Here is a 16,598-nt window from a genome sequence, read left to right on the forward strand (position 1 = left end):
CTTTTAAAAACTTTCACTCAATGGCCTTCTAGAGTAAAAAGAGATACCTACCCTGGTCATTTTAGTTATTGTGAGTACCTTATTAGAATGGTCATTGAAATTTTTATCCACTGCTTTACAATTAATATTAACCTACGAAATAGGATTCAATCCCTGATGAAGATATGGCTTCGATGCTTTATTTCCTAAACAAAATTGCTACATTTGTCAATGTTCAGGAATTTTCTATTCAACTTTATTATAGAAAAATACTTCCCTCCATTTATTTAGCTCATTTAACTATATAGGAACCTTTTTAGAGGCTTTCATACACCATAGGGGTTTACAGACTCTATCAATATCTCCTTGGCTTCAAACAGGGTCTCTTAAATTGAAAAACACAATCAGTTTCAGGGGGAAAAATCTTTTCCATATAATTAACAAAAAGAGGAATCCTTTGAAGTATAGTGTTTGTAACATTCAATGTACTACACTTTCCTTCAATGATCTGAGACTCTCCAGGCTGTGATGATAGAAGGGAACAGACAAGTTGTCTTTCGGTAAACTGAGAAGTCATTCTTCTTCGATCGTCCTTCTTTCCCAAAAGAATGCTATACAGCTCAACTCAAAATATCCCAAGGTGGAGGTGGGGGGTGGAGGTGAGGAAATGGAGAAGGGAAGGGAGGCCAGTGTGTTTAAACAGCACTCTTCCGGGGAGTTCCTTGTCTTTCTGTGGGAATTATCTGCTGTTATTGTTGTTGTTGCTGATGGTGGTGGTGGTGGTGGTGGTGTTAGTGTGTGTGTGTGCGTGCGCATGTGTGCGTATGACTGTACAGTAATGGAGAATCTACCACAGGCTGCAACTTTTCCCCAGCTCGGGTCTTTCTGAAATGACACTATTAAAGGAGCCGTACCCCTTTGGACTAAAGTAAAGGCCAGGCATGGTGGCATTTATTATCTTGATGCTACAGCACTCCTTTTCCCACCTCCTGAGTCTGGGTGTTTCATAAGAGATCTACATAGCAAAGAAGAAGATTTAGCCTAGGACTAACAGAAAATAAGATGAGAAAAGCTGCTGACAGAAATGTTTTCCATAAAGAGAAATGGGTTTATGTTGGTACGTGAAAGGTATGTAGTAAGTGGTTTTTTTTTTTGTTTTGTTTTTTAACCAAGGAGGAATTATGATGGAAAAATGTCTGGTCCAATTTGCTATAGGACTTTGAAAATTGCTATCATCAAAAAGGAGGTGGGGGGGGGGAATGAAATCATTCAGCAATCATAAACTTGGAGGTGATCTTAGAGAGTCCAAGTCTTTCACTCTACATATAAGAAAACTGAGAGCCAGAGAGGTTAAACTGACTTGTTCACATTTGATTCTTCAAGCATTCAGTATACATACGTGTGTATATGTATGCACATACATATACACACATATACACACAAACATATTTATATATGCCTGTATATCTATATAGCCACAGATGTGCATATGCATACATGCATGTATATGTACAACCATACCTGCATGTACACATATACATAGTTCTCTACATGTATGCATATATGTATATGAGTAAAAAACATTTACTGTAATCTAAACAAAGTCTTGGCTTTCAAACCAAGATCAATGAATAGGTTTTTTTTCTTTGTTTGCTTTTTTTGACTGATCTAGCATAGCTTCAAACCTAGCACAGCCACCAGAGAGGGCTATCAGCCCTGGTGAACTTTTTTTCATGTTGCCCCCTGATAAATAACACACTGATTAGACACAAAAACAATGAGCAAGCATTTTTGTTGGGTTGGCTTTGTTTTTGTTTTGTTTATTCATGAGCTCTGACCAGTCCATAACTGGGACTTCCCTGAGTATATCTGTCATTATATGTGTATGCATGATAATGTGACTGTATTACTGAATTCATGTGTGAATTACAAGCACAATTAGTAAATGGAACTTAGACTCTAGAAAAATAGCAGTCCATAAAAAGGCTTTGAAATACAACTTTGAAAACTACTGAATTTCATGAATCCAGGTAATAAATGAATGTATTGAATATTAAGTCCCCTGAGGGCAGGGACATTATGTAGCTTCAGGGCCTAGTACAGTGTCTGGATATAGTAAGTGATTAATGTATGCTTCTTAAATTGAATTGAATTCACAATACCTACATTTCACAAGGTTGCTGTCAGGAAAGCATTAAGTACACCTTAAAATAGAGATATACATGTAGGCTGCTAATGATTTAATGGAGAACTGACCAATTTCCCAAGCAGAAAATTGATAGCTCTACATTACCATAAACAATGCTGTTGAAGGAGAACTTCAAACAGACAGCAGAGCTAGTACTCTATTTCTTCAAGGCCATTATCCCCATTACTGAGGACTGTATGCACATGGTAAAAGAATGTTCTGATAATTTCCTAATGAATGGATTACAAAAAGACCTTACCTAGCTTGGCATGTGTTATTTTCCCATACATATGCACAGAGATATATCCTATGCATACCAGATGGTTATTTCCTTGCATAAATGTTACCACCTGGCCTCTGAGATGCTGATTACTACAAAACTTGCTTTTAGAGTCTTTTAATATAGGAACTTATTTAACATTAGAGGACTGTGAACTTGAACCAGAGCAGGTAGTAGGAAGTGCAAGGTTGCAAGCGGCAAGAAACTTGGGGGACTTCTTGTGTATATGCAGGTTGCTTCTATGTTCTACAGGGTATAGAAAGGACATTCTAACTTCAAAGGAAAAGATGATGCTTTCCCTAGGCTCTGGTTTGTTTAATTGCTTTGTTACAGAAAAGAAATCCTGTATATTAAAGAGTATGAGTATGGTTTACTCGACCGTATTCATGGACTTTAGGAAAGCAGAATGACCTAAGTAAATACTCAAAAGAAACAGTGCAACACTCCAGAAAATGCATGCTGGAGCAGGCTTTTGGAAAAGGTAAATAAGCTAATGACATGAGCATCACAGTCTTAAAGCTTGAGGGAACATCAGAGATCCTCTAGGCCAATCCATCTTTATCCAGGATGCTCATCCCAGCACTACCAAGAAGCTGGCACCCATCAATAGCTTAATGACATCTCAGTTTAGGGGAACTCATTACCTCCATCCCTCTTAATTGTTAAGAATGTTTTGTTTACATGGAAGCTATATATGCTTTCCTGAAATTCTGCCCTCTGATGCCAAAAGGAACATGTCTGATCCCTTTCCATGAGAAATGGAAGAAAGTATGGTTCTGTCCCTGCCCTGAAGGAGCTTACAATCCAGTCAGGAGAAACAACATAAACAAATATAGGTATGTGTAAAAATAGAAGATACTTGTAGGGGAAAGGTACTATAAGTTGAAAGGATTGGGAAAAGCTTGAGCTGAGTTTTTAAGGAAAGTTGGGATTCTAAGAGGCAGGGGTGCAGAGGGAATGAACTTCAGGCTAGAAGAAAAGCAATTTAAAGAAACTGCTGACAGGAAATGGTGGACCACATATGAGGAATAGGAAAGAGGCCAGTTTGGACAGAACATCGTGGGCACATGGAAGAATGTGTAATAAGGCTGAAAAGGTAGTTTGTGGCCAAGTGGTGAAGGACTCACTGTTGCACAAAGGAAGAAGAGAAAACCAAAGGAGTTCATTGAAAAGGAGAGTGACTTGTGCTTTTAGGAAGGTTACTTTGGCAGTCTAGTAGCAGATGGATCAGAGTAAAGGAGAGACCTGAGGCTGCCCAAATGCAATGGGAAACCACTGCAGTAGTCCAGGTGAAAGTTATTTAGAGGCTGAACTAGGAAGGTTGGCTGTGTCAGTATCAAGGAGATGGACTCAAGAGTTGTTATGGCAGTAGAAATGGCAAGATGTGGCAACTGATTCAGATATGTCTTGAGAGGGAGAAGGAAAAGTCAAGGATTACACTGAGGTTGAGAAGCTGGGAGTCTGAAAGGATTGTGATAGCTTTAGTAAAGAAGAAGTTTAAGAAAAGAGGCAGACAGTGCAAAAAAAAACCCAATGAATTCTGTTTAGACATGTTTAGCTTGAGATGCCTTTGGGGCATCTGGTTCAAAATGAATAATATAGGAAGTATATAATGCCCAGCTGGAACTCAGGAGAAAGGCTAGGGATGGATATACAAACCTCAAAGTGATATGTATAGAAAGAATAAAGGAACTGATGACACCACCAACAGGGAACAGAGAGAGAAAGAAGAGAAGAGGGCCTAGATTAGAGCTTCATGTGGCATGGTCTTTATGTCCTTCAGTAAATTTTCTTGGAATGTTCTCCAACTCCCCAATGTTCCACCTAAAATGTGAAAACTAGGACTGAACACCAATGTCCTCTCACAAGGGAAGAGTCGAGAGACCATTCAGACTACTCAGTTCGCCTGTGTTTGATACTATATATCTCTTAATATAGTCTACAACTACACTAGGTTCTTATTGCTATTAACTCATATTGGTCTTGCCAGAAATCAAAATCCAATTGTTTTTCAGGATGAACTGTCATCTAGCTACATCCCTCCCTCATTGTACTTCTAAAGTTAATTTCTTGAGCCAAGAGTAGTATGTTATATTTATATTTATTAAATTTTATCTCATTAGAAATGGCTTATTCTGATCTGTTGATCTCTTTGGATCTTATTATTTAGGATGTTAGTTATCCCTCCTAAGTCGGTCATCTGGGAATCTGATAAAGATGTGGTTTATTTAATTCACAAAAATGTTGACTAGCACTGGGGCAGGGAGAGATCCTTGGTGCACTCTATTAGACACCTTATTCCAAGTTAACATTGGCCCATTGATAATTGGTCTTTCAGTTCAAACATTCAAGCAGTTCAAAATGCAACTAAGTGTCCTTGAGTCCACACTCTTCCATCCTTGTCACAAAGACAGCCTAAGACTGGGTCCAATGCTACCCTGAAGTCTAGAGAAACTACACACGAGTATTCCTCGTCAAAGAAGAAAACGTGTGGATAGTGTGTCAAGAAAAGAAAGTCTGGCTGGCTTGAGAGAGTCACAGAGCTCTTGGGAAGCTTCACTTCCCTTTCTAAATATTGACAAACCATTCCTTCATTAAGTCCTATAATTCTGCCAGGAGATTAGGTCAAAATTACTGATCTATCGAGTCAACCTACTCCCTTTCTTTCCCCCTTTTTAAGGCCCATAAACCTTAAGGTTTATAAAAAGTGAAATAATATTTAATCCTACATCAATCTGAAAAGAGTAGTTTCATGCAATACTTTCACCTCCTAGTCCATTCTGGCTATGTAGATAAGGACACCCTCCTTGTGGGGTGTAACGATAGCTCTACAACTCCCTAACATAGTCCTATACTACCTCTCTAGTCATACAGGAAAGTAACAGAGAGAATAGCCATATAGGCAGGTGATTAAGCATTTTGGGAATTAATGAAAGGCTTCTCTACCCTGTTCAGTGTCAGAAGAGTAAGTATATAAGCAGACAGAATGTAATGCAATCTTGGTTAAAAAATAATAACAATAATAATAATTACCCACAAGATTTTTGCAGATTCTACCCTTTTCTCTTTTTAGAAAAATAAACCTCTATGGGCTCATGGGAAGGGAAAGAATATTTTCTGATTCACCCATCAAAAGAGTAGATGTCAGTGTAATTCTTTTACCACCTACCATGTAGCGTGTGCAGATTTAGTGACAGTACAGCTGTAGTATCAACTGTTGTGCCAACAGTACATCAAGGACAGATTTTACATCTCTTACTGCTTCAAAGGGCTTAGAAGAGCATATCAGACAGGACAACATAGGCTGGTGGCTCAAAATGGAGAAAGGCCAAAAGGAAGAATTTTCCCCCATCTTGGAGCAAGGAAGGTTGAAATCAGAATGAATGCACAATATAATCTTAAAAATAATTCAAATTACCTGAAAGATTCTTCAACACATTTAATTCTCTTTCCAAACTGTCTAAGGTTTGATGATCAGCAGCATCTTCAAGGAACGGTTCATTGTGGTCAGTTACATCAAGATATTCAATTTCTGAAATTTCTGAAGTAGCTCTGGATATTGGCCGAGAAACAGCACTTCGTGGTCTTTGGTGCAGAGATGTATGACTCCGGGAGCCATTGAGAATCATTTTACAAATTGGTATATTTGCTGATGATGGTCTCTTGCAAATACGCCCTAAAATGCAATGCAAAGAATATGAATGTCATTATTATTGTTATCATTATGAATAAACATCAGAGGATGCAAATAAACATACTATATGTATAAGCAATCAACAACAACTCAATTTAGACAAAAAAGTTCACTAGACAATCATTTCTTAATTGTCAATTTTGTGGTTCACTACAATACATATTTCATGTGGATTCTGCTACCATGAAGCAGATTTCTAGCCTATATTTTTTCCCTCAGTGTTGGCTGGTATGAGTTCACAGAAATCAAAGTTATTTTAACATTAGTTATTTTTTTTAAATTCTCACAATTCTCCTCCAGTGCCATATACTGGTCTGGACTATTACTTGGGTTCTTAAAGGCTCAAGCAGTGGAATGAAAGCTGTGGCAGCTGCCAAACTGGAACTGTCCCCCATATTTCTTATGTAACAACTACTTATTTGCATTTGGAAAGGCTCGTGATGCTGTTGGACTGACCAGAACTCATCTGTGATAGTAAGGCAGTGGGGAGACCTACCAGCACTGGTGGGAGCTACCCTCATTCATCTCTGCTGCTTGCCAGCTCACAACTCTGTTTCTTCTGATAAAGAAGAGCCACCACCAAGCCTTGTCATTTGTTCTGCTTCTCCACTCACAATCTTCCATCATTGTTACCTAGTCTACGTACGTAGCATGGAGTTGTCTGGGCTTCATCATCTACCCCACTGCTGACCTCTTACAAGTTCTGGGCTTTTTCATCGGCCCTCCACCAAAACTTTTTCTTAATGTGTTGTTTCTCCCAATTAGAGAGTGAGTTCCTTGAGGGAAGAGACTGTCTCTCATTTTCTGTTTGTGTCGCTGTTGTTTAGCAGTCTTTGGTAGACATTGTTATTGTTGTTCAGTCATTTTCTTGGCAAAGACAGTGGAGCGCTTTGCCATTTCCTTCTCCGGTGCATTTTACAGATGAGGAAACTGAAGCAAACGGAGTTCATTAACCTGCCCAGGGTTACATAGCTAGTAAGTGTCTTAGGCTGGATTTGAACTCAGGTCCTCCTAACTCCAGGCCCAGTACTTTATCCACTGGGCCACCAAGTTGCTCCATGTAGCCAGTACCCAAAAAAGAATTTACAAGGAATAATTTTGTATATACAATTAATAAGTTACATGACTTCCAATAGGAACTAGTTTTGATGAATGCTTCAGAACTTGATTTTTAAAACAATCTTTATGAGGATGTAATTGTATATATAAAGTATTTTTCAAAGCTTTAAGTATAATATAAATGTCAACTATCATTTTCCTGTGAGTAAATATGAGACTAGTCTTTTTTGAAGGAGAAAAACAGGGGGAAGACCTATATGTATAAAAATATTTATAGCAGCTCTTTCTGTGGTGGCTAAGAATTGTAAATTGAAGGGATGCCCATCATTTGGGGAATGACTAAAGAAGCTGTGGCATATGATTGTAATGAAATATTATTGTACTATAAGAAATGACAAGTGAGATGATTTCAGAAAAACCTAGAACATGAACTGAGGCATAGTGAAGTGAACAGAACTAAGAGAACATTGTGCACAGTAACAGCAATATTGTTTGATGAAGAACTGTGAATGACTTAGTTATTCTCAGTAATATAATGGTCCAAGAAGACCTCAAAGGACTAATGATGAAGCATATTATCCACCTCCAAAGAAATAACTAAACTTTTTATCTATTTTTAGTTTTCAACATTCACTTTTATAAGATGCTGAGTTCTAAATCCCTCCCTTCCTCCTGTCTTCCCTCCCCAAGACAGTGTGCAATCTGATATGGGCTACACATGTATAATCATATTAAACATATTTCTACATTAGTCATGTTGTGAAAGAAGAATCAGAATAAAAGGAGAAAACCACAAGAAAGAAAGAAAAAAGAGAGAGAGCAAATGGTCTGCTTCTATCTGCATTCAGACTCTATAGCTCTTTCTCTGGACGTGGATAGCATTTTCCATTCTGACTCTTTTGGAGTTGTCTTAGATCACTGCGTTGCTCAGAAGAGCTAAGTCTAACAAAGCCAGTCATTGCACAATGTCGCTGTTATTGTGTAAAATGTTCTCCTGGTTCTGCTCACTTCATTCAGCATAAGTTCATGCAAGTATTTCCAGTTTCTTTTTTTTCTGAAGTCTGCTGTTCACTATTTCTCATGAAACAACGGTGTTTCATTACATTCACACACCACAACTTGTTCAACCATTCCCCAACTGATAGGCACCCCCTCAATCTCCAGTTCTTTGCCACCACAAAAAGAACCAATATAAATAGTTTTGTGCATGGATGTCTTTTCCTTTTTTATGATCTCTTTGGGATACAGACCTAGTAGTGATATTGCTGAATCAAAGGTTATGCACAGTTTTATAGTCCTTTGGGCATGAACTGCCACTGTTTGAATACGGACTGAAGCATGCTCTTTTTCACTTTCTTTCATTCTTTTTTATTTTATTTGAATCCTGTACAAAAGGAATAATATGGAAATGTTTTACATGATTGCACATGTATAACCTACATCTTATTGCTTGCTGTGTCAGATAGAGACAGAATTTGGAACTCAAAACTTTCTTAAAAAGTCAAAAAATTGTTTTCACATGTTCCAGGGGGAAAAACAAAATATATATTTTTTAAAAATATGAGATTAGTCTTTTTCTGGAGCTGGCATCAATATTTATACTAACAGAGAACACTTACAGAACCCAAAGAAAAGCTAATCCTTGTAATACTGAAGTAATTCTTGGATTCTCATAACTTGGTAAAGGTTATTACTCCCTTGGTAATTTGTAGAAAACTCAGAATGTTCTTGAAATATGCCCAAATTCTAGTTAATAAACAATTAGAAGGGAAAAACAGCAAAGAGAAATTCTCAATTGGAAGTAAGTTATATATCTTTCCTCTTTGAATGAACTCAAAATTATATTTATTTCCAGAGAAAATTTACTTAATATTGTTACTTATGTTTTGACAAAGAGTTAATTTGTGAAGAAAAAAACAAGGAATAAAAATAAAATTAGGCATGGAATTATCTTAACATTTCTGGAGTTATTAATTGGTGCATATGAAGAATGAATGGTTCATGCTATCAAAAAAGGAAATATTACCATCTAGTGGTTAAGATTTGAAAAGCAGTCAACCAGAAGTGCACAAATGTCTCTCAGCTAGATCGGCGCAGGCTTTAACATAGTTGGCTGCTCATGTCAAAAAATCAAGGTTATAAGTCAAATGGCAACTCCTCTGTGCCTCAGTACGAATCACTGTGTCTGAAATAAGTGCCCCCAAAGGTAATACTCCTGAGCCAGCCTATGCTGGCAAAGCATTTCAGAAACTAAGGTCACCTCCACACCAGAAGGAAGCATTGGAGGAAGACTTCATGAAGGCTAATAGAGTCACAGTGACAAAGTGCAAATAATAATAATAGGAAAAGTTCCGTATTAATTTTTAAAATATATGTATCACTCCAGACATACTGAAATTGAAGAAATTAGTCAGCATACCAAAATGGCAGGAGATGAAAATATTAATGCCAAAGGCCTGCTTTGGCTGTGGATTATAAAAATGGATGACTACTTTCACAGCAAGTTAGACTATATTTACCAGTGATCATTATGGCTCAACTTTGAAGACTATTAACCCCATAGAAAGACTAAAAACTAAGCCATAAAAACAGACTTAAAAAAGAACAAAAGGGAGCTGCAGGACACTTGTCAATACTAATTTGGCTAAAATTGTAATTAATATACATCTGAAGTTATGTACGTCAGTCAACTGGAAAGGTTTGTTATAGAGATTGAGGAAAGCATTCCTGTATATTAATGTAAAATACAATGAAGGAAAACTCAGGTTCTTGATACCAACCAGATGTATGACAACTAACAAGATCACGGGAAATAAAACTACAAGATATGCCACACCCTGGTTCTTGTGGGTTATACCACTAAGCACAACAATTTTGCTAAATAATAGTATAATCTCAATCTTTACTGTGAATGGATTAAATAAACAGTACTCTCTATGTGAAAGCTCATCATTATGATAAAAAAGTGTTAATACTATTGATATGGATTTTAACGATTCTGGTCTCTAGGCCAACAATCTGTTTGGTAACTTTCATGGTTTCAGAGACGCCGATTAAAGAACGTGAGGTGGCATAAAGTACGCTGGGCATGGAATCTAGAAATTTGGGGTCAAGTGGGATAAAGCGTGTTGTAGTAGATAAAGTGCTAGACTCAGAGTTAGGAAGACCTAGCTTCAAATCCTGCCTCAGACACTAGAGATAAGGACAGATTGCAGATTTCTAGTACCGTAATGCAGTATCCGTCCATTCACAGCTGTGTGACTCTGGGCATATCAAAGCCTCTCATGGCTTCAGTTGCTTATCTTTGAAATGAGGGGATTTGGGAGTAGATGTCTTCTAGGAATCAAGCAAGATGGTATTTGTAAAGTGCTTCATGCAGCCTGGTATACAGAAGGTGTTTCATGAATGTCTACTCTTTTCTTTCCCTAAGGTCCCTCCCAACTCTAAATCTATGATCCCATGATGTCTTGGGTAGGTAAGATTTTTGTGATATGATAGGGGGATTTTCATGAAAAAGTATGATTAGCTTATGTAGTATGCAAAATAGATTAAGAAAATAAAATATATAATGAAAAAACATTATTGGTTTGGGTGGTATGTAGAGTACATTAAGAATATAAAATGTATAATGATCGAAATTCATTTTCTTATGTCAAATGACTTAAAAGGTACTTTCCTAAATGACTCAAGAGGAAAAAAAAAGACTATTCAATCTTGGAAGCTGATCTAAGTCTGAAAGCTTTTTTTCTCAATTTGAACCTGTGATTTCATCTGGGATGGGTATTCCTCGGTGGAGAGAGTCCCTCTGCAGTGGCACATCTACAAAGCATTTCTGATTTAGTGTTAGAGATTTCCTTGGAGAATGGGCAAGTATTTATTACAAACATTCTTTTTCAGATGCTCACAAATGTGATGCAACAGCATATACTCAAAAGAACCAAACACCCTGAGAAGAGAAGAAAACTGAAATAAAGCAGTCAGGGAAGAAGGCAAAAGGCCCCAGTAGATCGGCCACACAATTGTCACTCAGAGATGATAAATTCTGCCATGGAATTTTTTATTTAGTTTATATTAAATTTATGTTTATATTTGCCAAATACTCCATCATATCAAGTCATTGTTTTGATTCAGTTTATTAGAAAGTGAATGTATTTTGGAGTCTCATAACACAAAATCCAATATATGGGAGGTTGCAGTGGATTTATTATTAGGTATACAAAATGTTGTTTTATAAAGGATAATTATGTAAAAGAGGTTTATTTATAATACAGTTATGGGCATGGACAGGTCCCAATGTACTAATGACTGAGAAGTACGATGTTGTAGGTTTATGGAACGTTAATTTGGTTAGAACATCAGCCCGAACATTCTAAGGTCACCAACTAGACAAGTAGAGAGCAGGGAGCTGGCTTTGCATGGGAACAAACTTGTGGATGGGCAGAGGCCCCGACTCAATCAATTTCCCCAATGTGTATGTAATGATTCATAAGAGGCTGGGGTGGGGGAGGTTTCAGCACAAGTCCAGCCACATAAACAGAAAGAAGAACTTAAAACTGCCAAGAGTGAGTCAGTGGCATCACCTTCAGATAAAAGCTAGCACAATGGTGGACCAACAGTGCAGCTACTGAAGTGGGAAGGGTTCTTGGTGCTGCCATACGAAGACAGATGTGCTTTTGAAGTTGCTGTATCTATCTTGTTTTTAATTTCTTCTTCCTCACCATCAGGGTGCCAATTACTCTTTATAACTAGAAACAGTGTCCCTGTTGAGAAGAGTCCTTATCTCTCATCCTAAGTGCTATTTCTGATCTGCTTCAAGCTCAGACACATAAAAATCAAGGCCTGTGAGGAGAAGGGCCAAAGTAAGAATAAGCAGATATCAAAGGATGCCTCAAGGGTTGCTCTCTAGCCATGGTCACAGTCATAGTCAACCAGCATTTATTAAGTGCCTGCTATGAACTAGGCACTGTGCCAAGAGCTAGGGATACAGAGAAAGGCAAACACCAGCAAGAACAGTGACAGAAACCCTGGTTTAGAGGAGCTCAGAGTCTAATGGGGGAGACAATGTGCAAACAGTTATGCACAAGCACACAAGGTAAACTGAGGTTAGTCTCAGAGAGAAGGCACTAGGATCAAGGAGGACTGGGTAAGATTTCTTGCAGAAGGTATGAATGTGTCTGAGATGTAAAGGGAAGCCAGGAGAGACAAGGGAGAGCATTCCAGCCATGCAGGACAGCCAGTAAAAGCATTCAGTTGGGAGTTGGAGTGACCTGTGAAAGGAACAGAAAGGAGGTTAATGTCCCTGGATCACTGAATACGTGGGATAGAGCATACATAAAAGTTGTTGTTTGTCCTTGATTCTAGAAGAAAACCAATGACCTCAGGAAGGTGATGGCTTGACTTGCAAGTGAATTGGATTTAAGTGAGGCAGAGCTGTGAAAAGTCATCAGCCTCACTTCTCCAGGGTCATAGGTGTCCAGTGGCAAGATACAGGTCAGGATGATTGGGCATAGCCCTGAATGCAGTGGCTGACCCTGGTCTTTTTAAGCTAAGGTCTTTCCCATGTCTCAGTTTATCTGAGGCAACATCCATTCAATGATTAAAGGCTAGGTAAGAATTGAGGTAAAAAATGGCCTAGTGTTGCCTTCTCAAAAAAATCAGCCTGGGAAGGGAAAACCCTCAGAGTTTCTAGCCAGTGCAGAAACAACTGCTATTTACAGTCATTCTGAGCCATCAAAATCCAAACAATAAGCAAGTGAGGCTTGGGCTGGGACCTACTGTTGGTCAATCAGTGAGAGCCAGTGATATGTGTTTAAAGGCATAAACGTGAAGGGCTTTGAAAGCCAAACAGAGGATTTTAGATTTCATCCTGGATGTAACAAGGAGCCACTGGAATTGATTGAGAAGGGGCATGAGGTAGTCCAACCTGCCAGTGTTGGTGGAAGTTCAGTTTCTTCACTGTGTGGTAAAAGGACTACAGTGAGCAGAGACTCAAGGCTGGGAGACCCATCAGTAGCTTGTTCAGTGGTGTAGGGTGATGGCAGTGTCAGAGGGGAGAAAGGGGCATATCGGAGAGATGTGCAAAGGTAGAAATGACAGGACTTAACAACTGTTTGGGAATGGAGAGTAAGAGAGAGGGAGGGGTCGAGGATAACCCTCAGCTGAGAGCCCTTGTGTTTTCAGGACCTGGACTTCCTCTTTGTAGTGCTGAAGGTCCCTTTTGGAGGCTATTTGCTGCATCTGAGAGTGCTGAAGTTTTCAGGGAGGCAAGGTGTTGTTATTCTCTACTATAGTCATTTGTGTACATGTCTTACTTCTACTACAGTGCAAGCAATATAAGGACAGGAACCATGATTCTTCTGTATCCCCAGACCTTCTAAAACATTACTTTACTCACAGTAGATTTTGAAAGATGTTATAAAAGGTGTTCATGCTTCAGATGGGTTCAATGTTTGGGTTCAGCGACCTCTAAGACACCTTCAAAATCTAGAATTCTGTAATAATTTGATAGAACCAAACAGCTACGGGTTTATATACCTTATGCAAACTTTGAACTAGAATGTTTGACTAGAATGTAAGTTTCTTGAGGGCAGGAATGATTTCCTCTTTCTTTGTATACCAAATATGTGACATATGGCAGACGCTTAACAAATGCAGGATAATTTGAATTAAAAGGACAGTCCAATGTTCTCATTTTATTGATGAAGAAAATTAAGGCCCAAGAAATCTGAGGCATTTTATGAGGGAGTTAGTAGCAGAATTGGAATTACAATTCAGATTTCCTATCTCCTATCAAAGAAGTGCTCGACCTAATCCAATAATATAATTAGATTCAAGAAACCTATATCAATCAGATAGTATGTGCAAAGCATTATGGCATATGAAATGAAAAAAAAAGACAAAACCCCTCAAGGAGTTTGCAATCTAACCCCAGAGAAATACAGTATGCAAATAAGTGAGTATAACACAGAATGGAATTCTATATAAAACAAAGAACAAAGTAAGGGAAATTTTAAAGGAAGACTATCATGTTCAACTATAGGTATGAAGAAACGCTCCATGGAAAAAATGGTAATGGAGTTGGATTTTGAAGAAAAAGAACCACCTGAAGAGGCAGAAACAAGGAGAGTTGCATGTTCCAGGCCTGGAGAATGGTGTGGTAAAGGCACCGGTTTAGAGTGTAACATGAATCTAAGGAAAAACTAGTTATCAGGTTTGACTACAACACAGACCACATAAAGGAAAGAATACAATTGTAAGAGTTGGATGCTATTTGTGGAAGGCAATATGGTTGAGGCTAAAGAGTCTGTATTTTGCCCACATTATTATCATCCTGTTATGTATTTGTTTTTTTAGCAGAAGACTGGCATAGTTGAACCTGTTTATTATCAATATTATCTCGAGAGCTGTTTGAAGGAGAAATTAGAAAAGGGCAAGAGTGAAGGCACGGAGAGAAGTTACTACTGTTATTAAAGTAGTCCAGAAGAAAGGTAACAAGGGCCTAAAACTCATATTGTGAGCAGAGGGGGTGTGTCTGATTGACACTCTGAAGGTAAAATTAATTAAACATGAAAACTAATTGGATGTGAGGGGTAAAAGAGAGGAGAAAGTCAAAATGCTCTCAAATTTGGAACCTGGAAAATTGGGTGGATGGTGATGCCATTAATAGAGGAAAAAGGCGGGTAAGGATTGGAAGTAGGGCTAGACTTAGGAGGAGAAATGATGAGTTGTATACTACATATGATAAATATGATGTGACAGGGTACACCTAGGACAGCAACACAGGAGAGACATTGAGACAGACAGAGATTTGGGAGTCATTCCCAAAGAATGACTATTGAAGCCAAGGGAGTAGATGAAATTCCAAAGAAGAGAATGCAGAGAGAAAAAAAGCAGGCTGAGGACAGAAGCTTGGGTGGCAGCTAAATTGAGGGGTTCGAAGAATACAAGTCAGTGAAGGAGACTGAGTATGTCTCAGGCCAGCATGGGGAGAATCAAGAATCATCAATGTCCCCAAATCCAAAGAATGGTTGAGGATCCAGAAAGAGGGTGTTGCCAAGAGAATTAAATGTTCCATAAAGATCAAAGTGGAAGAACATTTAAAAGAGGCCACTGGATTTGACAAGTAAGAGGCCAAGGACTATGTATTGAATGATTTCAGCAAATTATGAATTCAAAAGTCAGATTGCAAAAAGCTAAGGATTGTGTAAGAAATAAGGAAATAGAAGACTGTAAACTATTCTTTCTAGAAATAGCAGTGAAAGGAAGGAGAGATGTAGAATAATAGCCTGGAGGAATAGCTTTCAGGATAGGAAGACTTGAAAATGATTATAAATTGCAATGGGAGGTGAGGACAAAGGAGAGAGAGGAGCAGAGAGATTGAAGGACAGAGAATGAATTCTTTACGGATCACAAGCTTGGCCTTAACAAGGAAGAGGTCCCCTTCATCCTCTGAAGCTAAAGCAAATACAGATACCAAAGGTGAAGTCACAGAAGCCCTGAGGTGGAAAGGATGGGAGATGAAGGAGTTCATGAGAACACTCTTAATTTTTTTTTCAGTAAAGCAATCTGTTGACACATAAGGTAATCAGCTGACAAAGATGGAATCAGAGGCCTGGGAAAAGAGATGAGAAATTCTGCCTGATCAGCCACAAGGGGAAGTGATAGGATGTCAATGGGAAATTAATAAGAGGAATGCTCTGTGGCAGTGAGGCCCTAAATGAGATTCAGAGCATGGATTTATAGTGAGTCCAGTCAGCACAGTTTTTTGACATTCTCCAGAAGAGCTTTTTTACTGAGGCACAGGAACCACAAAATGTAGATAATATGAGAGGCTGGGAAGGGGAGAAGTGGAGAAGAATAACCCATGGCCAGAGATTTACAAGAAAGAAACATGAGACAAATGAATATGGGAGTCAATAATTAAGTATATGTGTCTTGCTTAAATGGTCATCATAAAGACAAGATTAGGAAGAAATTGAATGCAAAACTACATAGAGTTTGGGATGAGTGACAGTAGCAGATTCAGGAGCAATGAGACAGTTGGAGAGGAAAAAGGTCAGAAGTTAATGACAAGAGACAAAAATGGCAGAGTTCAGGATTTTGGAGGTTGAAAGATGATGGCAAGGCCTAAGGGATGACTAACCTATGAGTGACTGAGGTACAATGGAGAGGGAGATCATGAGACTTAAAGAAATGAGTGAACTTGAAAAAGCCAGTGTGTTGTAAGGATCATCAATGGAGTCACCAAATATAATGCTAGGGTCTAAGATAAAAAAGAAACATGAGAATCAGGTACTGAAGTCATTGAGGAAGGGAGAAAATGACCTGAAGGACAATAAGAAGGAACTGGAGAGGATATGAGATGGTGCCAACTCCAAGAGGAGAGGGGGCTTAATTCT

The 16,598-nt window shown here is 38.4% G+C and overlaps 1 protein-coding gene across 1 annotated transcript in view; it reads right to left on the bottom strand.

The window, feature by feature from the left end:
• Positions 1-16,598, bottom strand: part of ZBBX (zinc finger B-box domain containing) — a 114,855-nt gene that overhangs the window by 14,181 nt on the left and 84,076 nt on the right. The window contains exon 17 of the mRNA XM_036756074.1: positions 5,866-6,123. Coding sequence (XP_036611969.1) covers positions 5,866-6,123 — 258 coding nt within the window. The remainder of the gene's footprint in view (positions 1-5,865; positions 6,124-16,598) is intronic.

The sequence above is a fragment of the Trichosurus vulpecula genome, chromosome 4, assembly GCF_011100635.1.
Source record: "Trichosurus vulpecula isolate mTriVul1 chromosome 4, mTriVul1.pri, whole genome shotgun sequence".
Taxonomy (NCBI): Eukaryota; Metazoa; Chordata; class Mammalia; order Diprotodontia; family Phalangeridae; genus Trichosurus; species Trichosurus vulpecula.